General features: G+C 45.1%; 1 protein-coding gene and 1 gene segment (V, D, J or C); both read right to left on the reverse strand.

The window, feature by feature from the left end:
- Positions 1-17,127: 17,127 nt before the first annotated feature.
- On the reverse strand, positions 17,128-17,965 carry LOC137362974 (immunoglobulin heavy variable 3-53-like). The segment is given in 2 exon segments: positions 17,128-17,540; positions 17,920-17,965. Coding segments are annotated over 2 exon segments (459 nt in total).
- A 1,752-nt stretch (positions 17,966-19,717) lies between these two features.
- Positions 19,718-21,310, reverse strand: LOC137362975 (uncharacterized). Its single transcript, XM_068027090.1, has 3 exons — positions 21,284-21,310; positions 20,654-20,984; positions 19,718-20,185 (listed from the first exon to the last, which is right to left on the reverse strand). The coding sequence occupies exons 1-3, from the start codon at positions 21,308-21,310 to the stop codon at positions 19,920-19,922; spliced, it is 624 nt and encodes a 207-aa protein (XP_067883191.1). The 3' UTR covers positions 19,718-19,919.
- Between the last annotated feature and the right edge of the window lie 2,423 nt (positions 21,311-23,733).

Consider the following 23,733-nt stretch of genomic DNA (forward strand, 5'->3'; position numbering starts at 1 on the left):
CTGTGAGAAGGGCAAGCCACGGTGGAGTTCTTGCACGGGGTGAGCACAGGAATGTAACACGGTGCTATACTGACCTCCCACGATGTTTCAAAGCAGTTCAATAAAACTTCTCCCCCCCCCCCTCTCTCTCTCTCTCATTTTTCTGTCCCTTTATCTCTCACTTCAAATTTCCCTTTTAATCACGTGTCCTTCCCTTTTCAGAGTTATTATCCCATTGGAGGTCTCCTGTTTCCATAAACACTTTCTCTCCTCCATATTTTAATCTTCTTCTCCCTGGATAAGTCTCTTGACAAGTCTTTCTCTCTCTGTGACTCCATTCCTGTCTCTGTCTGTCTTTCTCTCTCTCTCTATCTCTCCCCGTCCCTCTGAAACCCTTTTCTGTCTCTGTCTCCCTCTTTCTCTGTCTCTCCCTCTCTCTCTCTCTTTGCATCTCTGTCTCCCTCTCTCTCTGTCTCTCTGTCTCTCTCTATCTCTATCCCTCTCTCTCTCTCTCTATCTATCTATCTTCCTCTCTCTGTCTCTCTTTCTGTCTTGGTCTGTCTGTCTGTCTCCCTCTCTCTCTGTGTCTCTCAATCTCTTTGTCTTGATCTCTGTTTTGCTTCTTCCATTTATTCATTTTCTCCCTTTCTCTCTCTCTATCTTTGCCTGTCTCTGATGTTCTTCCTTTTCTCTCTCAGCATCACATCTCTCTGTCTCTCGTTCTCTGCCTCTCTTTGTCTCTTTCTGTCTCACCCAGTCTCTCCATCTCTGTCTCGCTATTTCACTCTGTCTCTCTTTCTGTGTCTAAAACTATCACACTATATCTCTGTCTATCTGTCTCTGACTGTCTGTCTGTCTGTCTGTCTCTGTCTGGCTGTCTGTCTGTCTCTCCCTCTGTCTCTCTGTTTGCCTGTCTCTCTCTCTCCCTCTGTCCCTGTCTCTCCCTCTGCTTCTTTGTCTTGTTCTCTGTTTACCTTTACTCTTTCTCTCCCTCTCTCTCTCTCTCTATCTTTGCCTGTCTCTGACGTTCTTCTTTCTTCTCTCTGCCTCTCACTCTCTCACTGTCTCTGTCTGCCTCTCTCTCTGTCTCTCTCTTTCGCTCTGTCTCTCCATCTGTCTCACTACCTCACTCCGTCTCTCTTTTTCGGCCTCACGCTGTTTCACTCGATCTCTGTCTCCTGTCTCGCTCGGTCTCTCTCTCTGTCTCTCCCTGTCTCTCTCTCTCTGACTCTCTCTGCCTCTTTGTCTTGTTCTCTGTATCCTTCCTCCCTTTACTCTTTCTCTCCCTTTCTCTCTCTCTATCTTTGCCTGTCTCTGACGTTCTTTTTTCTCCTCTCTACCTCTTAGACTCTCACTGTCTCTGTCTGCCCCTCTCTCCGCCTCTCCCTCTCTCCGTATCTCTGTCTCTCTCTGTCTATCTGTCTCTCTCTCGCTGTCTCTCCCTCCCTCTGTCTCTCTGTCTCTCTCTCTCCCTTTGTCTCTCTGTCTGCCTCTCTCTCTGTCTGTCAGTCTCTCTCTATGTCTCTCTCTCTCTCTCTCTCTCCCTATGCCTCTCTCTCACTCTCTCTCTGCCTCTCTCTATCTCTTTCTCTCTGTCTCTCTCTCTCGCTCGCTCTCTGTCTGCCTCTCACTCTTTGCCACTCTCTCTCTCTCTGCCCCATCTCTCTTTCTGACTCTCTGTCTTGTTGTATTCCTCCTTCCCTTTACTCTTTCTCTCCCTTTCTCTCTCTCTATCTCTGCCTGTCTCTGACGTTCTTCCTTCTCCTCTCTGCCTCTCACTCTCTCACTGTCTCTGTCTGCCTCGCTCTCTGTTTCTTTCTTTCTCTCTGTCTCTCCATCTGTCGCACTACCTCAACTGTTTCTCTTTCTGTGCCTGACACAATCTCACTCTATCTCTGTCTACTGTCTCGCTCTGTCTATCTGCATCTCTCTCTCTCTCTCTCTCTCTCTACCTCTCTCTCTGTCTCTCTCTCCCTCTGTCTCTCTGTCTGCCCCCTCTCTCTCTTTCTTTTCTCTCTCTTCGCCCCTGTCTCTCTCTGTCTCTTTGTCATGTTCTCGGTTTCCCTTCCTTCCTTTATTCTTTCTCTCCTTTCTCTCTCTCTATCTTTGCCTGTCTCTGACATTCTAACTTCTCTCTGCCTCTCACTCTCTCACTGTCTCTGTCTGCCTCTCTCTCTGTTTCTTTCTTTCTCTCTGTCTCTCCATCTGTCGCACTACCTCAACTGTTTCTCTTTCTGTGCCTGACACAATCTCACTGTATCTCTGTCTACTGTCTCTCTCTGTCTATCTGTATCTCTCTCTATCTCTCTCTCTCTACCTCTCTTTCTGTCTCTCTGTCTCTCTCTGTCTCTCTGTCTGCCCCCTCTCTCTCTTTCTTTTCTCTCTCTTCGCCCCTGTCTTTCTCTGTCTCTTTGTCTTGTTCTTGGTTTCCCTTCCTTCCTTTAAACTTTCTCTCCTTTCTCTCTCTCTATCTTTGCCTGTCTCTGACATTCTAACTTCTCTCTGCCTCTCACTCTCTCACTGTCTCTGTCTGCCTCTCTCTCTGTTTCTCTCTTTGTCTCTATCTCTCCATCTGTCTCACTGCCTCATCTGTCTCTCTTTCTGTGCCTAACACTATTTCACTCGGTCTCTGTCTACTGTCTTTCTCTGTCTCTCCCTCCCTCTGTCTCTCTGTTTGTCTCTCTCTCTCTCTTCCTTTCACTCTCGCTCTGTCCCTCTCTCTCTCTCTGCCTCTTTGTCTTGTTCTATGTTTTCCTTCCGCCTTTTACTCTTTCCCTCCTTTTCCTCCTCTTTCTTTGCCTGTCTCTGACGTTCTTCTTTTTTCTCACTCTGGCTATCAGCCTCTCACTGTCTCTGTCTCTCTCTTTCTCTCTGTCTCTCCATCTGTCTCATGACCTCACTCTGTCTCTCTTTCTGTGCCTAATACTATCTCACTCTATCTCTGTCTACTTTCTCTCTCTGTCTACTTACTCTCTCCATCGCTCGCTCTCTGTCTCTCTGTCTCTCTCTCTGCCTCTCTCTCTCTCTGTCTCTCCCTCTGTCTCTCTACATCTCCCTCTGTCTCTCTCTCTCTCTCTGTCTCTGTCTCTCTCTCTCTCTCTCTCTGTCTCTCTCTCAGTCTCTCGCATTCACTCCATCTCTGTCTCTCTGCCTCACTCTGTCTCTCTTTTTCAAACGCTATATTACTCGAACTCCGTCTATCTGTCTCTCTCTCTGTCGCTGTGGGTCTCTGTCTCTGTGTTTCTCTCTATATATGTCTCTTTCTCTGCCTTTCTCTCTCTCAGTCTCTCTCTCTTTGTCTCTATCTCTCTCTCTCTCAGTCTCTCGCAGTCACTCCATCTCTGTCTCTCTGCCTCACTCTGTCTCTGTTTTTCAAACGCTATATTACTCAATCTCCATCTATCTGTCTCTCTCTCTGTCTCTGTGGGTCTTTGTCTCTATGTTCCTCTCTCTATGTATCTCTTTCTCCGCCTTTCTCTCTCTCTGTCTCTCTATCTCTCCCTGTCTCCCTCTATCTCTCTATCTGTCCCTCCCCTCCCCACCCTATCACAGACTGTCTCTTTTGCATTTCTTCACGCTCAAGCATCCATTTAAGTTGCTCAAAACGCTTCTCATGTTTGCCGGTTCTGATGTGAAGCGGTAGCTCTGTTTTACTCTCTGCAGATCCTGCCTGATGCACTGAGGATTTCTAACATTTCATGTTCTTGTTGCTGAAAACCCATCTACTGCTGCCCCCTGTTGGTGGGCAATGACAGCTGCACCTCCATCCACTGCTGCTCCCTGTTGGTGGGCAGAGAGCTGCACCTCCGTCCACTGCTGCCCTCTGTTGGTAGACAAAGAGAGCTGCACCTCCAGCGACTGCTGCCCACTTTTGGTGGGCAATGCGAGCTGAACCTCCATCTACTACTGCCCACTGTTGGTGGGCAATGCGAGCTGAACCTCCATCTACTGCTGCCTCCTGTTGGTGGGCAATGACAGCTGCACCTCCAGCAACTGCTCCCCCTAATTGTGGGAAACGGGTACTGCGAAAAGATAAATGTTGATTGTCAACACAAACAGTTCCGTGGGAAAAAGATCCCTCACATTGAAATAATACTATCAGATTCAGTAACAGATACATCTTCTACTGGAAGCTGTGGTTGTAATCTGTAAATCAGTGGAAACAAGAGCTTTGAGTCCTGTGAGGAACTACATGAAGACTGAAGTAAGTGATTTGGTTTTCACAACTCCTACCTCCCTGATTGGAAGCCACACCCCTGTCTCTCTGTTTGGCTGCAAGTATAAGTTGTTGTTGCGTTTGTTGCTCTTAGTCTCCTGCTGAAGATGTTGCTGCATTTGTTGCTGGTAGTCTCCAGCTGAAGTTGTTGCATTTTTTGGTGCTAGTCGCCTGCTGAAGTTGCTGCTGCATTTGTTGGTGTTTTTTCCTCAAGTTGTTACTGTATTCGTTGGTGTTACTCTTTCTCTCTCCCTCTGTCTTGCTCTGTCCGTCTCTCCATCTCTCTCTCATGTCCCTTTAAGATCTTAGGATGCTAATAAGATAAATTCCAGCACGTAGTCACGTGATTCGTAGCCAGTGTCACTCTGTAACTGGAACACCTACAGTCGGGTCCTGTAAATAGTTAGCTCAGTACAGTGTATGATAGTTCAGCTGTAAATAGACTTGTTTGTGATCTTCAACCAACTGGACTCCACGCTTCTCATTTATGTTGCATCACACACAACATTATGAACTCACAACACTAACAGCTAATATGCAGGTGCAGCAAGCAATTCCGAAGGCGAATGGTATGCTGGCCTTCATTGCAATGGGATTTAAGTACAGGTGTAAAAATGTCTTGTTGCAATTGTATAGAACCTTGATGCGACTGCACCTCTCGTATTGTGTACAGTTTTGCTCTCCTTATCGAAGGATGGATATACTTGCCAAAGAGAGAATGCAGCAGAGATTCACCAAAATAATCCCTGGCAGGGTGGATTTGTTTTAGGAAGAGCGATTACAGAAACTGGGTCTGTATTCTCTGGAGTTCCAAAGAATAAGAGGTGATCGCATTGAAACTTACAAAATTCTGACAAGACGTGACACGATGGATGTGGATAGCGTATTCAGTCTGGAATCAGGATACACTGTCTCCGAATAAGGTGCAGGCCATTGAAGACTGAGATGAGGAGGAATTTCTTTAACTGAGATAGTTGTGAATCTTTGGAATTCTCTACCCAAGAGAGCTTTCGATGCTGACTACATTGAGCATGTTCGAGACAGAAAGCGATTGATTTCTAGATACTAATGACATCAAGGGAGATGGGGATAGTGGGGGGAAATGACTCAGAGGTAGATGATCAGCCATGAGTCGGTTCGATGAGCCAAATGGCCTACTCCTTCTCCTATCCCCTATGTTCCCATGTTGTGTCCTGAATAAGCAGGGAGCAGGCTGTTGTGTGTTTGACGGTCCAAGAGCGCTCTCTGCTGTCCCTGTGGAGAATGAAGATAGTGTCAGGAGATGAAACCTAAATGCTTTTAGTGATCATTCCTTCCTGATATTTACATCTTCTCAATTTGGGGTTCATCACCGTTAGTCATTCATAGAAAGACAGAAGGTTTTAGGGAACAGAAGCAGGCTATTAGTGACATCTTTACCAGTGCCTCTATATTTATTCTCTCACTTTTATTCTCATGGGTCCCTTCTTATTGTCACAAACACCATCGCCCTGCACAAAAATCAAGTCTGTGTACAGCGCAACTTTATCTCCCACAGGTAGTGGTGGGACTCTGGAAGACAGTCTGTGAGTTCACATCTGGGAAAGAGATGGGTCGAAAATGATGCCAGGACACTCTGGATTATCGAGGAAGAAGGATGGAAGGGAGGAATGAAAGCGTCAAGGAGAGAAGGAAATTATAAAGTAAAGAAAATTATTAAGCAGCATTATTTTTCATAAAGTTCCTTATGGTGGGAGATGGTCATCAGACCCAGTAACAGATACATCTTTAACTGGACCTTTCCCTATTCATCAAGTCATCTTTACAAACCATTGAGGAAAGCAAGGTAGTGAGGGACGTTTGGTCACGCCCCCTTCTCTCATTCAACCAATCGGAATTAGCATGGTTGTCAATTCGCAATTGCTCTTTTTGTATTTGCCAATCAGAAACGCGGATCTCCACATCTGGATTTCCCAATTGGATACAAGAGCCTGAGCGAAACTGTCACATGTGGATGGCTCTTCAGATGTAACAGGCTCGATGGGGCTGAATGGCCTCACCCATTTCCTATTTAACTGATTCGAGGGGCTGAATGGGCCTCCTCCTGTACCTGTGCAGACTGAGGGGGGAACTGAATCGGCCTCCTCTTGCTCCTGTGCAACAGGCTCAATGGGGCTGAATGGCTTACTCCTGTTCATACTAATAGGCTCAAGGGGGACTAAGTACCCTTCTCCAATTCCTGCTAACAAGCTCTACATTGCTCAATAGCCTCCTCCTGTTTGTGTGCAATGAGGCAGGGGAGTAATTGGCCTCCTCATGTTCCTTTGTAAGAGGCTCTAAAAGACTGAGAGACCTCCTCCTGAATTCTTCATAAACAGTTTTCCAGGCAGTTGTGTGTTACTGGTCCTATAGGGTCCTCTTCTTGGAGAAATTCGCTGTGATGCATTTTGGCTGAAGGGATAGGCAAAGGCAATATAGACCAAAAGGCAGATTTCGAAAGAGTTTGCAAGGAACAGTGGACCTGAGGCTGCATGTGCATCGATCTTTGAAGGTGGCAGGGCATGTTGAGAGAGTGGTTAGTAAAGCAGATGGCATCCTGATCTTCATAAATGGAGGTATTGAGTCCAGAAGCAGTGAACCGTTGTAAAGCTCTGGTTAGGCTCCAGCTGGAGTATTGCGTCCAGTTCTGGCCACCACACTTAAGGGAGAATGTGAGGCTCCTTATTAGGGTGCAGAGCAGATTTACGAGATTTGCTGAATGATCTCCTCCTGTTTCTATGCAACGGGACAAAGGGGCTGAATGGCCTACTCCTCTTCCTTTGTTCCTAACAAAGAGAGTTGTGTGTTTGATCATTTGGAGTGAAAGAAGACACCGTGTTAGTGGATAAAACCCCAATCGCTTTTCTGATATTCTCTCCTGATAGTTAAAACCTCTCAGTGTGGTGCCACCCTTCTTAATCTTTCCTAGAAAGATAGAAAAATTATCAGCACAGAAAGAGGCCAGACTCTTCGCCTCTGCACCTGTGCTCTCAATTTTATTCTCACCCATCTCTTCTTATTGTCAAAAATATGATCGCCCTGCATCAATTCAAGTGGAAATACCGCGCAATTGTATGTCCAACAGGTGTTTCCTGCTGCCTTTGGGGTTTTTGTTGAACTGCTCCATTTCTCTGAGTCACTGTGAAGACTCCAGGCACAGAAATACACGGCCGAGTGATTCTCCCGCAGGCTGGAGGACTCCAGGTTGAACTGGGTGCTAGTTGGTCTCTCGGCGGTGAAACCGTCCACCGCCTTCTCTGGATTTTTGTGATTAGCACCCATGGAGTAAAACATAACCTGAGGCTCCTTCCTCGGGTATTGTCTGTACCAGAACAAGGTAAGGGTACTGCTCCCCTCCACAGTGCACTTCAGTTCCACTTCCTCCCCCACAACTCTGGAGACAGCGGCAGGAGTCTGGAGGATAGTCTGCGAGTTCACACCTGGGAGAGAGTGGGGAAGAGGAAGAGGTCAGTAAACAGGGGATTTCTAGGAAATGAAAGGAAGAGGGAATGATTGCAGGAAGGTTATTAGAGAAAACGTTGTTATTTCACACTCACTCACAGTGAAAAAGGATTATCAGAGCCAATGACTGATACATCTTCCCCTTGAAGCTGTTTAGAAATAAGCAAAGCAGCGAGAACCGGAGTGTAAGCCTTGTGAGGGTCCAAAACTGCTCTTTACAAATCATTGAGGAAAATATGAAGAGCATGAGTAAGTGATGCAGTGTTGGACACGCCCCTTCCAACACCCAACCAATCAGAATGGACGTGGTTGCTTGTTATGGTTGAGTGACTGGATTAAGTGTTGTTAATATCACCAACAAGGATGTATGTTGTTCAGTTTCTAATTTACTGATTAGAAATCTCCAATTGAACATATCCAGATTCCCAACAAACCTCATCGGCATTCCCACATTAGCCACATGTAGATTTCCAATTTATAGACATCTGGATTCCAGTTTATCCACACCTTCATCTCCGAATAGCCAGATGTCGATGCCGTGTGTCTCCTGGCAAACGTTGCAAGCAACACTGGCCTGAGGCAAGTCGGTGCAACACCATCTGTGTGGCACTGGGCTCCTTACCTATTCTACAGCAGGGCTATGCACATTACTGGGCCCTTGGCAAGTTTAAATTGCACTGGGTGTGCCTGTGCCTGAACCCATGTAAACTGGGCATGAGCCTAGGCCTCTGGCTTATTATCGCAGTGACATTGCAACTACGCCATCGTTATCCTTGAACCTGGGACGGTTCAAGTAACATTTACCAGAATGGTGCCATGGTTGAGAGACGGTTGTGATGTGGAGAGACTGGAGAAGTTGGGACAGTTTTCCTGGATCAGAGCAAGCTAATGGGATGTTTTAACCCTGGAGGTACAGCCGTTCGATAGAGTAGTTAGGGAGAAATGATATCCCGTGGCAGGAGCTTCGGAAGGTAGAGACTTCATATATAGCATCAGCAAGCAATTGGGAAGGTTAATGTTATGTTAGCCTTTATCGCAAGAGGATTTGAGTACAGGAGTAGTGAAGTCTTGCTTCAATCGTATAGAACCATGGTTAGACCGCACCTGGAGTGCTGTGTGCAGTTTTAGTCCCCTGACCTTCGGAAGGATATTATTCACATAGAGCGAGTGCAAAGAAGGTTCACCAGATTTGTTCCCGGGATAGCGGGACTGTCCGATGAAGAGAGATTGGGGAAACTGGGCCTGTATTCTCCAGAGTTTCAAAGAATGAGAGGTGATCTCATTGAAACCTACAAAGTCCTTAAAGGTATAGACAGGGTAGATGCAGTTAAGTAGTTTGCTCTGGTTGAAAAGGGAGATAATTCAGACACTAGAGTGTTTAAAATGGGTAAAGAGAAAGGATTAGATTGGCTTTCTGAACATAAAGTGGATAAAGCACCAGCACCAGATGAGATGCATCCAAGGATACTGAGGGAAGTGAGGGTGGAAATCGCAAAGGCGTTGGCCATAATTTTTCAGCCTTCCTTAGACTCAGGGCTGGTGCCAGAGGGCTGGAGAATTTTAAACGTTACACCCTTATTCAAAAAAGGGGTAAAGATAAGCCCAGCAACTACAGGCCAATCAGTTTAACTTTGGTGGTGGGGAAACTTCGAGAAAATATAATTCGGGACAAAATCAATAGTCACATCGACGAGTTAATTAATGAAAGACAGCATGGATTCCATAAGGGAAAATCATGTTTAACTAACCTGCTAGAATTCATTTGAGAAGGCAACAGAGAGGGTTGATGAGGGCAATGCTGTGGACGTGGTGTACATGGACTTTCAAAAGGCGTTTGATACAATGCCACACAGCAAACTTGTGAGAAAAATTGTAACTCGTGGAATAAAAGGGACGATAGCAACATGGATACGAAATTGGTTTAGTGACAGAAAACAAAGAGCAGTGGTTAATGGATGTTTTTCGGGCTGGAGGAAGGTTTGTAGTGGAGTTCCCCAGGGATCATTATTAGGACCTTTGCTTTTCCTGGTATATATTAATGACCTAGACCTTGGTGGACAGGGCACAGTTTCAAAGTTTGCCGATGATACGAAACTTGGAAGTATTGTGAACCATGAGGAGGATAATGTCAAACTTGAAAAGGGCAGAGACATGTTGGTGGAATGGGCAGACAGGTGGAGATGAGGTTCAATGCAGAGAAATGTGAAGTGATTCATTTTGGTAGGATGAACAATATAGAATAAAGGGCACAATTCGAAAGGGGGTGCAGGAGCAGAGGGACATAGGTGTATTTTTGTATCAGTCATTAAAAGTGGCAGGATAGGTTGGGGCTGTTTTTCTTGGAGAAGAGAAGGCTGAGAGTCGATTTGGTGTAGGTATTCTAAATCCTGAGGGGGCTGGACAGAGTAGATGGAGAGAAAATGTTCCCGCTCCTGAAAGGATCAAGAACAAAGGGGCACAGATTTAAAATATTTGGTAAGAGAAGCAAAAGTGACATGAGGAAAAACTGTTTCACGCAGTGAGTGGTGAGGGTCTGGAATGCACTGCCTGAGAACGTGGTGGAGGCAGCTTCAATTGAAGCATTCAAAAGGGAATTATACAGTTATATGGAAAGGAAGGATGTGCAGGGTTATGGGGAGAAGGCAGGGGAATGGAACTGAGGGAATTTCTTTTCCAGAGAGCCAGTGCGGGCACGATGGGCTGAATGACCTCCTTCTGCACTGTAACAATTCTGTGATTCTGTGGTTGTGAAGTCTAGAACCAGGGGGCACAATTTCAGTCCCACAGCGAGTAAGTTAAGGTCAATAGTGGAGATGCATTTAAGGGGGAGATTAGATCAGGACATGTGGGAGTAAGGAATAGAAGGAGGTGCTGATGGGCTGAGATGCAGAGAGATGGGAACAGGATTGTAAACCATGGCGCGGAGTCAACTCCCCCTTGGCCCCTTTATTCCCTTCACCCACTTAATCCTGGCCGTTACATGAGACTAAGTCCTCTTAATTCAGACTCAGGCTGGGTGTTTGGGATATTGGGGTTACAGGAGAGCCACCGGCTACACTTAATGGCTTAGTACAAAGAGGAGTAAACTCAGTCCTTTCTTTAACTATCAATTTACTTTATTCACATTGTTGTACAATGTAAGAATAAGGCTTATACACTTGGTTAGACAAAAGCATGCAACTCAAACTGGGTTATCCAGTTAATAACAAAGCTAGCTAGAATTGATAAGCACACCCACTAGGTTCCTCTGACCTTTCCCTGACCTCGTCACAGAAAACAAACGATAATTCCCGGAAAGGGGAGAGCTGATGCTGGCCAGACGTTCCGATCTCTCTCTCTTTTACGTTGTCACCGCGTTGCTCACGCAGGGTCTTCCACTTCCACGATGGTTGGTCTCTGGAGTTTCTCGCTGGCTCTATGCCTGAGATTCCCTATACTTATTCTCTTTCTTATCTCTTCAAAACTGTGCTGTCTCTTTCCTGTTGGTTTAGGCCTGCTCACCTCGTTCGTATCTTCTCCTTATTGGCCCAGGCCCAAGGACCCCATGAAATTTCAATGTCATTAATAAATCTGGAATTTAAAAACAAGCTCGTCTAATGGTGACCATTGTTGCAACAATCCATTGAGTTCACTGATTTCCATTAGGCAAGGTAATCTGCCGCCTTCACCTGGTCTGGCCTACTTGTGACTCCAGATCCACACATTGTGGTTGACTCTTAAAAGCCCTCTGCAATGGCCTAGCAAGTCAGTCAGTTCAAGGGCTATGAGGGATGGGCAATAAATGCTGGCCTAGCCAGCGAGGCCAACATCCCATGAACGTATTAAGAAAAACAGCCAGATGTTGATTCACAAATAGTCAGCTGGGAGTCCTGGCAAACATTTTCTGCAACATTGGCCCGAGGGAAGTAGGTGCAACAATATCTGGTTCACACTGGGCTGCTGATCTATTCGACAGTGCTCATTACTGGGCCCATAACCATCCGGGAGGATCAAATCTACTGCTGCCACATGCTGGCGGCAAATGAGCACTGAGATTCAATCTACTGCTGCCACCTGCTGGCGACAAATGAGCACTGAGATTCATTCTCTGCTGCTCCCTGCCGGGGGAAGATGAGCACTGCGAATTCAGTCGACTGCTGCCCCCTGCCGGGGGAGGATGAGCACAGCGAATTCATTCGACTGCTGCCCCCTGCCGGGGGAAGATGAGCACTGCGAATTCAGTCGACTGCTGCCCCCTGCCGGGGGAGGATGAGCACTGCAAATTCAGTCGACTGCTGCCCCCTGCCGGGGGAGGATGAGCACTGCGAATTCAGTCGACTGCTGCCCCCTGCCGGGGGAGGATGAGCACTGCGAATTCAGTCGACTGCTGCCCCCTGCCGGGGGAAGATGAGCACTGAACTCCCGTTCATCCGCTGCAGGTTTTTGCAGCTGCGGATCCGCTTTCTCAAACACTGTGCAATACTACAAGCGCAGAAATAGACAGCGGTGTGAGATGGAGCGGCGTCTCTCAGTGCCAAAGTAAACAGTGTATCGCTGGCTCTGACTGCCTTAAATGACTCGGACGTGTAATTGGTAACAGACCCTTCTGTAGCAGAATAGAACAGAGCTTCCAGTGCCCTGTCTGGTTGTTGTCTGTACCAGTAAATATAGGAATAGGCAGTATTCTTTAGCGTGCATCTGAGTGTTGTCGACTCTCCTGCTGCAATCGATAGGATAGAGGGCGACTGTTCCACATAGGAGGCGAGTATTCCTGTGGAATGGAACATCGATTAGATTATTATTTCAGTCAATAATGGATTGGAGCAGGGGCTGCATTACAAGAAAGAGAGGGCTTACATTAATATATCGCCGTTCAGGACCTCAGGACCTCAGAAAGGGCTTTGCAACCAATGTAGTTACTCCCTCAGTACTGCCTCTGCGACAGTGTGGCACACCCTCAGTCCTGACACGTGGTTTGTCAGCCTTGACTTTGAGCTCAAGTGTTCTGGAGTGAGACTCTGATACAGGAGTGTTTTGGACAGAATCACCGCTGACATTACAATACATTATTGTGCACAGTTTCTGACTTTGACTTACGTGGGAAGAGTGCAGTCATCAAGGTTAGACAGAGAACTTCATGCAACATGATTTCTTCATTCGATACTAACTCGATGTGTGAACGTGTGGAGTTTTCAACAACACACTTGCAGTCGGTTTCTATATTGTATCCAATTAAATACCCAGCATCCGGTTGTCATTGTGATTGGCAGTCACTTACTGCGACACTCTGCTCCTCCCCATTACTTTGCAAAGCAATGTTGTAGAATGATACAACACAGGAGGATAGGGGGAGATTGAATAGAGGTGTTCACATTTCAGATAGTGCTTTGATAGAGTAGAATTCAGGGAAACTACCCTCTATACCCAGAGAGTGTGCCCATCCCATACTGCCCCTGAGAAGGTGGTGGTGAACCATCTTCGGGAATACCTGCTGGGCCATATCAGAGGGCAGTTAACAGTCAACCACATTGCTGTGGGTCTGCAGTCACATATAGGCCAGACCGGGTAAGGACGGCAGATTTCCTTCCCTGAAGGTTATCAATGAATACGTTGGGTTTTTACGACACTCCATGTTCAGGATTATTCATACTTTCTCTGATAGATTTTTATTTAATTAATTGAATTTAAATTCCATTTCTGCCCCTGCTGAGAACTGAACTCATATCTGGGGTCATTAGTCCAGGCGTCTGGATTACTAGTCCAGTAACATAACTGCTCTGCTCCCGTACCTCGTTGCTGAATCGGAGTTAAAGTGTGAAATAGTTCACTGGTCTGAACTGCTAGTTTATTTGAAGAACGCATCAAATGTGACTCAAGTCTGAGATGAAAGTGGGTAAAGAGTTTTCAGCAGCTTCTGAACTCGCTGTCAGGAGCAAGAGAAGAAGGTATCTGGAGAAGGGTCTCACCTTTGAACAGTGTGAAACAGCGCTCAGATGGTTAAGGGTTCTGAGCTGAGTTCGTTCCTGTACATTGGGGAGCTGTTCGCCTCTGTGTAGTGAAGGTTAGAGGGAGATGAACCAGACTGGTATCAGGGATGAGGGACTTCAGTTACTGTGGAGAGACTGGAGAAGCTGGGGGTTTCTCTCCTTAGAGCAAAGAAGGTTAATGGCAGATGTGATACAGATATTGAAGATCATAGAGGATTTTGATATATAATTGATGATAAACCACATCATCAACTGGTCAATATATAGAAAATCCTTCAAAAGATGGTCATTCATTACATTACTGCAATATGTTTAATTAGTTCATACAAACTGTAATCACCTAAAGATAGAGTTCGATAGATAGAGAGACAGAGAGATAGATAACCAGGTAGAGAGATAGATAGATAGAGAGACAGAGAGATAGATAACCAGGTAGAGAGATAGATAGATAGAGAGACAGTCAGGTAGACAGATAGATATAGGGAGAAATAGAGAAATAGAGAAATAGAGGGAAAGTCAGATAGGTAGAGAAATATCGAGCTCGATAGAGAGACAGTCACTGCCCCTGTAAAACACAGGGATGTTAAATGGCATTCTCTCCTTGAACACCAGCCTGGTAGCTCGAGTGAGAGAGAGGAATGGAGGGAGAGGGAGAGGGAGGGATGGAGAGAGATGGATGGAGGGAGAGGGAAAGAGAAAAGGAGGGAGAGAGAGAAGGATGGAGAGAGAGGGATGGGGAGAGAGGGAAGGAGAGAGTGGGAGAGAGAGGGATGGATAGAGAGCGACGGGAATTTATTGATCAGTCATGATCTCACTGAAGGGCGGATTGTTTTCGAGGTGATGAATGTTCTCCTTGTGTTCCCAGGTCACTGTTAAAGTGTGTTCCAGACTCTGATGTTTATCATGGTCCTGCAGCGCACTCTGCTGTCCCTTTGGAGAAAAAAAACACAGTGACAGAAAACCACACCGTATGTAAGTATGTATTGTATGTATCTATCTATCTCTCTGTCTATCTCTCTTTATCTATCGCTCGATCTATCTATCTATCTATCTATCTATCTATCTATCTATCTACCTATCTATCTATCTATCTATCTATCTATCTATGTATCTAGCTGTCTGTCTATCTATCTATCTATCTATCTATCTATCTATCTATCTATCTAGCTGTCTGTCTATCTATCTATCTATCTATCTATCTATCTATCCATCTGTGTTTATCTGATCTTCATTTCACACATTAAAATCTTTAATAATCTCTCTAATGTGGCTGAAGGTTTACCCTTCATTAACCCCTAGGTCCCTCTGTCCTTGAACACTCTTTAGGCCTGTGTCATTAAATCTGTATTTCCTCTCTGTCTCCCTTCTGCCAAAATGTATCACCTGATAGCAATGTAGTTCACTGTTAACTGCCTCTGAAATGGGCGAGCAAGTCATTCAGTTAAGAGCAATTCGGCATAGGTAATGAATGCTGACCTTGTCAGTGATGTGCGCATCCCTGAATATGATTTTTTATATAAAATGCCACCTTATCCATTTTTCTTTCACTGTTTTCTGACTTTGCTTCTCTTTACTTCCTTCCGATCATTTGTTTCAGTATATCACAAGTGTTGCTCAAACCAGTCACTATGAACGAGCAGACTTGGGGAAATCCAGTTGTCTATTTTGTGTGGAATGGTTATGATTTGAATCTGTTTCAGAGTTAGTGGAATTGACGATTAGGTGGATTGGTCAAGTCACTGCTGCTTTGCTCGCTCAGTCTTCACAGAAGCGAGTGGGACTCAGGCTGTGGTGGAGCTCCATCCCCATCTCGTGGCTGTAATGTGTAACTACAGGCACCTGATATTTGCAAAGTGCAATTGATAAAATAGGCATTTTGAAGACATGCTTTGAAATTGCTCCGTCTTTCCATTTTTTATCCATTGCTTCGGCTGCTGACACTGGTGACATCGAATTAGATTAGATTAGATTAGATTAGATTAGAGATACAGCACTGAAACAGGCCCTTCGGCCCACCGAGTCTGTGCCGACCATCAACCACCCATTTATACTAATCCTACACTAATCCCATATTCCAACCAAACATCCCCATCTGTCCCTATATTTCCCTACCACCTACCTATACTAGTGACAATTTATAATGGCCAATTTACCTACCAACCTGCAAGTCTTTTGGCTTGTGGGAGGAAACCGGAGCACCCGGAGAAAACCCACGCAGACACAGGGAGAACTTGCAAACTCCACACAGGCAGTGCCCAGAATCGAACCCGGGTCCCTGGAGCTGTGAGGCTGCAGTGCTAACCACTGCGCCACTGTGCCGCCCATAGGCCGGGGTGAATCTCCAGGGGACATGCGTTAGAATCTTACCAGGTCAGATGGTGGAATTTAAATTTAATTAATGAATCAATACAATTATTTCATCAGAAAATCTGCAATTGAAAGCTCGTCTCTGTTAAGGTGCCCTGACACCCAGCTGGCGCACTCATGTCTTTTAGGGAAGGAAATCCGCCATCCTTACCTGGTCTGGCCGACATATGACTTGAGACCCACAGAACACAAGAAATTGGAGCAGATGTAGATCATATATCCCATCGAGCCTGCTCCGTCATTCAATACCATCATGGCTGATCTTGGGCTTCAATTCCACTTTCCTGCCTACTCCCCATATCCCTTGATTTCCTGAGGGATCAAAAATCCCAGCCTTAAATGTATTCAATGAAGGAGCATCCACAACACTCTGGGGTAGAGAATTCCAAAGTTTCACAACCCTTTGAGTGAAGTCATTTCTCCTCATCTCAGTCCGGAATGATTGATCCCTTATCCTGAGATTTCTCACTGCCTCTTTTCTTGAAAAGCCGTGTAACATTTGTCAGCTTTCATTCCGATGGACCATTCCTGAAACTGAGGAATTCTGGAAAATCATAACCAGCGCCCCCACTCTCTCTGCAGCTATCTCTTTTAGAACTCTGGTATATAATCCATCTGTTCCTGGGGACTTGTCAGATTTTAATCCCTCAAGTTTCTCCAAAACTTTTTCTCAATTGATATGAATATCCTTAATTTCCTCACTCTTTTTAGGCCCCAGATTACTGCCTATTTCTGGTATGGAACTTGTGTCTTCAACTGTGAAGACAGGCACAAAATATTAGTTCAATTCCCCTGCTATTTCCCCATTCCTCATGATAATTATTCCTGTCTTTACCTCTAAGGAACCAACGTCAGCTTCAGCTACTCTCTTGCTTTTTATGTAAAAGCTCCTACCATCTGTTTTTATATTGCTGGTTAGTTTATTCTCATATTTTATTCCAACATCCGATGAAAGAACATAAACAATGTCTTCATCCAGCCCTATCAGTATGAGGTGCTATTTCCTGCTCCCTAATGTTTTTATCCAGCATCCATTTACATATATCTGGTTGTGGGGAGTTAGAACATGGGAGTTCTGCCACTCGAACGGGCACTGAACAGATGCAGATCCGCATCCGATCAGCCAGGGCTCCTCGACACCGAATGCTGGGTTAAATGCACCCGTTTGAAGGGAGACGTGTGAGGGTTTTTGTCAAGGCGGCCAATGACTCTGAACCGCTGTGTCCCATCACCAGCTGCACAGAAATACACCGCCTCGTCCGTGGCGTTCACACTCTCGATCGTCAGAGTGGATTTCTTTTTGTTCAGAGTCCTGGTAATAACAAACCCGCTCTTAAAACCCTCTTCATACTGAGGTTCACTGCCGAGATAAACAGAGCCCATTGAGAGGAATCCTCTGCCGGGGGACTGACGATACCAGTACATGTAGCTGCGAACTGTTCCTTTCTGCAGACAGTTCATTTCCACGGGTCCTGGTTGTTTAACAGCCAGTGACTGAGGCCATTGATGTATCACATCACCCCGGCAAACACCTAGAAAGAGAAATTAGAGGGAATGAACTAGTATCGATGGAGTTACAATTGAGACGATGGGCGTCAGTGTTGCACCAAATTAACGACGGAAATTCGGTCTGTGCCCTAATTTCCTGCAACCACCTGGATCTTTACAACTGTAAAATAGAATTGTGGAATCCACAAGTTTGCAAGTGGGTGCAAACATTAAAGAGTTAACATCATATTAATAACACTTGTCTTCCCAAACTAGGGGACAGATTAATGAGGTCACTGTCTGATATGAAATAATCGATTACTGATTTAACAAGTCACCGCCGCTGAGTTTTATTGAGATCATTAATCATCCCTTTCAGTTGATCAAATGTAGAAGAGTGATTGGGACAGAATTTTAACCTACTCAGCGCCAGAAGGGAAATAGCAAAGACGATGAAACTGAAAGGCATGTTTGCGGTGGATCTGAGAGACTTTCTGCTGGTTACTCTGGGTTTTAAGGGAGGGAGAGAGATGAGGTGTAGGCAGAGCGGATCGTCATCAGAGGAAGTTCTCTCAAGGCAATGATCCCCGCCCCTAACTTTGATTTGTCCCCCATTCTTTTGTTTGCTTCCTTCCGCCCCCGTTTCCTTCTTTCTGCTCTCCCCTTGGCTCGCCCCTTGCCACGTTCTGAGCTCGTGTTCACACCGAAGCCAGGAGATCGATCGCTCGATCGATCGATCGATCTATCTATCTATCTATCTATCTATCTATCTATCTATCTATCTATCTATCTATCTATCTATCTATCTATCCATCCATCCATCCATCTATCTATCTACCTATCTATCTATCTATCTATCTATCTATCTATCTATCTATCTATCTATCTATCTATCTATTTATCCATCCATCCATCTATCTATCTATCTATCTATCTATCTATCTATCTATCTATCTGTCTATCTATCTATCTATCTATCTATCTATCTATCTATCTATCTATCTATCAATCAATATATCAATCTATCTATCTATCTATCTATCCATCCATCCATCCATCTATCTATCTATCTATCTATCTATCTATCTATCTATCTATCTATCTATCTATCTATCTATCTCCCTATCTATCTATCTAATCTCTGTCTGTCTGCCTTCCTAGCTACCTATCTGCCTGTCTATGCTGCCTGTGACATGGTTCTGTACACCAATTGAATTCCGTGTTTTAAGTACACTGCTCTCTGAAATGACCCAGCAAGCCCTTCAGTTATCTACAAGGCAGCAGACACCTTCTCCAGGGCAATTAGCGATGTTGAATAACTACTGGCCTTCTCAGAGGGACCCAGGTCCCCAGAATGAATTTTTAAAAATCAAAGCAAGGGAAGAAGTTGCAGAGGATCTGACCATCATTTTCCAGTTCCTAATTGGCTGTTAACTGTCTTGGGGCGTCTTGAAGTCCTGAAAGACCTTTTATAATTTTTTTTCGTATTCGTTCATGGGACGTGAATTTCTTTTGCAAGACCAGCAATTACTTCACAATACTGATTGCCCTTGAGAAGGTGGTGGTGAGCTGCCTTCTTGAACCGCTGCAGTCCATGTGGGGTAGGTACACCCACAGTGCTGTTAGGAAGGGAGTTCCAGGATTTTGACCCAGTGACAGTGAAGAAACGGCGATTTAGTTCCAAGTCAGGATGGTGTGTTCCTTGGAGGGGAACTTGCAGGTGGTGGTGTTCCCATGAGCCTACTGCCCTTGTCCTTCTAGGTGGTAGAGTTGGTGGGTTTGGAAGGCGCTGTCTAAGGACACTCGATGCGTTGCATTAGTGCGTCTTGTAGATGGTACACGCTGCTGCCACTGTGGTGCAGGGAGTGAGTGTTGAAGGTGGTAGATGGGGTGCTGATCAAGCGGGCTGCTTTGTCCTTGATGGTGTTGAGCTTCCTGAGTGTTGTTGGAGCTGCACCCATCCAGGCAGGTTGAGAGTATTCCATCACACTCCTGACTTGTACCTTGTAGATGATTGATACTCTATCCATCACTTCACAATGGCGATGTTAACTATCTGTCTTATTTAGATCATTAATTAACCTTTTAATTAATCAAGTACAGGACAGAGACTGTGACTCAGCTTTAACACACTCAGTGCCAGAAATTAAAATTAAACAGTGTAGACGAGGACTTTGAAATTTTGCAGGGGATCTGAGACACAGCTCTCTCTTTCCTTCCCTCTGTCTTCCTCGTACCTTCTGCTAGTCCCTGTCATTCAGCCCTTGATGAAGGTGCAGGAATCCGGGAATCACCAGCTTGGAAAACGGCCAGTGAGGCAGGGAGAGACATTAACCATTGTCACTGCTCCTGTCTGTCAGTCAGTTGTGTTGTTCACCCTGTTGGTTTTTGTACTGGCACTAAGGCAGTCTGCAGCGCTGTGCTCACTGGCTGCACAGGAATACACCGCTGCATCGTCTCTCCTCGGGCCTTAAAATCTTCACCTCCTCTTCAAATTTTCCTTCGTAAATGGGTGCCCTTCCAGTGTAGGAATGACCCATTAGGGTGAGCCCCTGCCCGGCATACTGCCGATACCACAGCATAATGCTCTTACTACTGTCATTCTGGTAACAATTTAATTCTGCTGGTTCGCCTCTCTTCACCACCACCAGTGTTGGCCACTGGTGTATCACCTCTGCTAGAGTTTTGCCTTGAGAAATAAGGAGAATAGTTAAAAAAGTTTTGAACATATTGTGACATATGATAACCAACTATAACTATCAAAATAGTTAAGTAGATAATACTAGATAACTATATAGGCAGACAATATATAGTTAAATGATATATTGGTAGATATATAGATAATAAACAGATAGATATAGAGATTGAAAAATAATGTAGCAAGTGAAATGAGACAGACAAATTAACCCAGAATTAGGGCAAACTTATCGGTTAAAGATAGGTATAGTAGCGTCACGAATATATAAGTAACTTTCATTCAGTCAAAAATTTCATTAAGTAAATATTATTTACAGTGAAAGTAAAGTATGTAGTTTAAGAAATGACAGAAAATCGACTTCAATGATGTTTTATCAATCTAGTTTGATAGATGTTAGCAGTGAATGAAAACACAGCATGTATTTTAGCAGAGGTATCTTTATGAACGATGAATACCTACATGGAAGAAGAGAACAGACGATTAGGAAGAGTTTGACTAACTGCATCCTGCAGACTGGGGGCTGAATCTGTTCATGAACCAATATCAGGCGGCTGAAGATAAAGCAGAGAGCGGAAATGACAGCACTGGAAACAGGGTTTCCTTCTGACCCCTCACTTCTGGGTATGACAGAATAATAACACCCACTGGTCGGAAGGAGCTTGAAGAAGGAACTGCTTCCCGTCTGTATCTGGCTCCCGTTGCTTGTGTCTGATTGGTGTTGAAGGGTAGCTCTTTCGAACAGCCGGGCCAGGCTCGATGGGCTGAATGGCCTTGGCTCTGCTGTCGGATTCTATAAATATATAAGACACATCAAGTTGCTTGTTTGTATTCGGCAGATCAAAAGTTATTTCCCCTGTGCTAAACGACAATTCAAGGGTTATGTTTTACATTGGGGTGAAATCTTAGATACTTTGAAAAGCGACAATGTCATGAAGAAGTGGGTTAACTGTTTTAAACAGATGCTCAAACCGCCGTCAGGAGGCAGGTGTTCCAGTGAGAGACCTATCTGGGGAGGTGTCTCACTTTTGCATTGTATGAATCATTGGGGACATGTACAACAGGGAGCTATGTGTAACTCTTGTCACATACCACCGACAGCTCATTCAACAGGACCATGAACCCATTTACCCCACCTCTGAATCTGTCTTTACAGGTAGAGGCTGCCTTAACGAGTAGGATCTGAGCACATTGCTGCAACATTTTTAATAATTCATAATGTATTGATGTACTCTGAGTCGAAGGAGAGCAAGAGGATGAATCTATCAGTAAAATACAAATCATGATAGATCAATAATTAAACTGGTATGGTGTAAAGAATGGTGTTAGATGGATGATAAACGTCAGATATATGGTGGATGCATATTTAGAGAGGTGAGAGACAGAGAGATAAATCGATGGCAAATATATATATATGATCGAGATAAATCGATAGATAAATGGTGCAATATAACCAAAACTGGACAGAGAGACAGACAGATAGATAGATAGATACATAGATAGATAGATAGATAGATAGATAGATAGATAGATAGATAGATAGATAGAAAGATAGATAGATAGATAGATAGATAGATAGATGGATGGATGGATGGATGGATGCAGAGACACAGAAACTCGCAGATAATCCGAGAGACAGAAAGACACTGAGATAGACAGACAGGTTTATCTCCCACAAGTGCTTTCCTCCCCCTTCAGAGTTTTTGCTGAACTCCGGCGCCTTTATGAGTCACTGTGCAGTCTCCAGACACAGTAATACACGGCTGATTGATTCGCCAACAGGCTGGAGGAGTCCAGGTAAAAATGGGTGTTGTTGGGTCTCCTGGCGGTGTGGGGTCACACAGGGAAAGAGCAGTGAGGATGACTGACATCTCTCAGTCCAGTTCCACCTTACCCTTTAACACCAGGAACACAACCAAGAGGTGAGACACAGTCATCTCTGGAGGGAGACAGATCCATGTGTTCATTGTGTGAAATCACTGAGCTGTTTTATTGCAGAATATCTCAATGTTCTGAGTGACATTTAAAGTCCCCTCCTCCCCACTGTTTCATGTTCCCATTGGGGGGGGGAGGGTGGGGGTGCAAATTCCTGATGGTTCATTGGCTCCCACATGTTGACATGTTGACAGGTCATTCCCGGGGCTGAGCTAAGGAGGCCTCAGGGGAATCCGGGGGGCCTCTGGTCAATATTAAAGACCAAACATGATGAAGTCTAGCTGCGTTTTTCTGTGTGGGTGAAATAGTTGAGAAGTGAAACATTTCAGAAGCAGCCAAGTTGACCTGTGGAGCTGCTGTGGGTAAAGCTCACTCTGTCTGAGCATGTTCTGGGCAGCGGATGCAGTGGAGTAACACTGGCACCTAGTGGCTCCAGCTGCAACTGCAAGCTCCGATTCTGCAGGCGTTTCAGTGTCAGACCCTGAACCTGTTTCAGTCATCAGTTATATTCTCCTACTCGACTCGTGTTGGCGCTTGTGGCCCAGAACTAGATGGAAGTTGATGCATACATCCGCGCCATTCGGCCCGACAGCTCTCTGCTTCACTCAAGCCTCAACCAGTCAAATACATTTTGAAGTGTTGGAATGTAGGGAAGGAGGCAGACAAGCTGCAAGATCAAGTGCAGGGTCATCCAGAAAGAACAGGGAGTGGGAGTAATTGGACAGGGAAGATGAAACCAGGGATCATAAATTTAAGGTAGTCCTTAATAAATCCAATTGTGAATTCAGGAGGAGGTTCTTTAACCCAGGGAGCGATGAGAATGTGGAATTACAGACCAAATGGAATGGGTTGAGGTCGAATAGAGACGATGCAGTTAAGGGGGAGCTGAATAAATACATGAGTGAGAAAGGAATAGAAGAATCTGTTGATAGGGTAAGATGAAGAAAGATGGGAGGAGGTCGCTCTTTCGAGCTGCCAGGCCAGGATCGATGGGCTGAATGGCCTGGATTTGACCTGCATGGCCCTATGACCCAAGAAGAGCCGTCAACCTGCTGCCTTGTTTCGGGGCCAAGACAGTTTTATTTCACTCCCTTCTGCTAAACGGGAGTTATAGGGTTAAGTTCTTCACCGCACTGAACTCCAGTCATTGTGAAAATTCTTCACTGTCACTGGGTCAAAATCCTGAAACTCTCTTCCTAACAGCACTGTGGGTGTACCTACCCCACATGACTGCAGCGGTTCAAGAAGGCAGCTCAGCACCACCTTCTCAATTAGACGATTAGGGATGGACAATAAATGCTGGCCACAACCAAAATCTCATGAATGAATTAAAAAAGAGAAAATAACCTCAGCAGGGGGGAAAAAACTCCAAAAAATACAACAACATGAAAAACCAAATTGAACAACAACTGAAGCAGGGAAGGAAACAAGTACAACAAAAACCTCAGCAGGGAAAACACCAACAAACGCAACAACGACCTCAAAAGGAAAACAACGCCAACAAATTCAACAACAGATCAGCAGGAGATTCAAACACCAACAAATTCAACAACAGATCAGCAGAAGATTCAAGCACTAACAAATTCAACAACCTCAGTCGGAGAAAA

Source organism: Heterodontus francisci, unplaced genomic scaffold (assembly GCF_036365525.1).
Source record: "Heterodontus francisci isolate sHetFra1 unplaced genomic scaffold, sHetFra1.hap1 HAP1_SCAFFOLD_454, whole genome shotgun sequence".
NCBI classification, from domain to species: Eukaryota; Metazoa; Chordata; class Chondrichthyes; order Heterodontiformes; family Heterodontidae; genus Heterodontus; species Heterodontus francisci.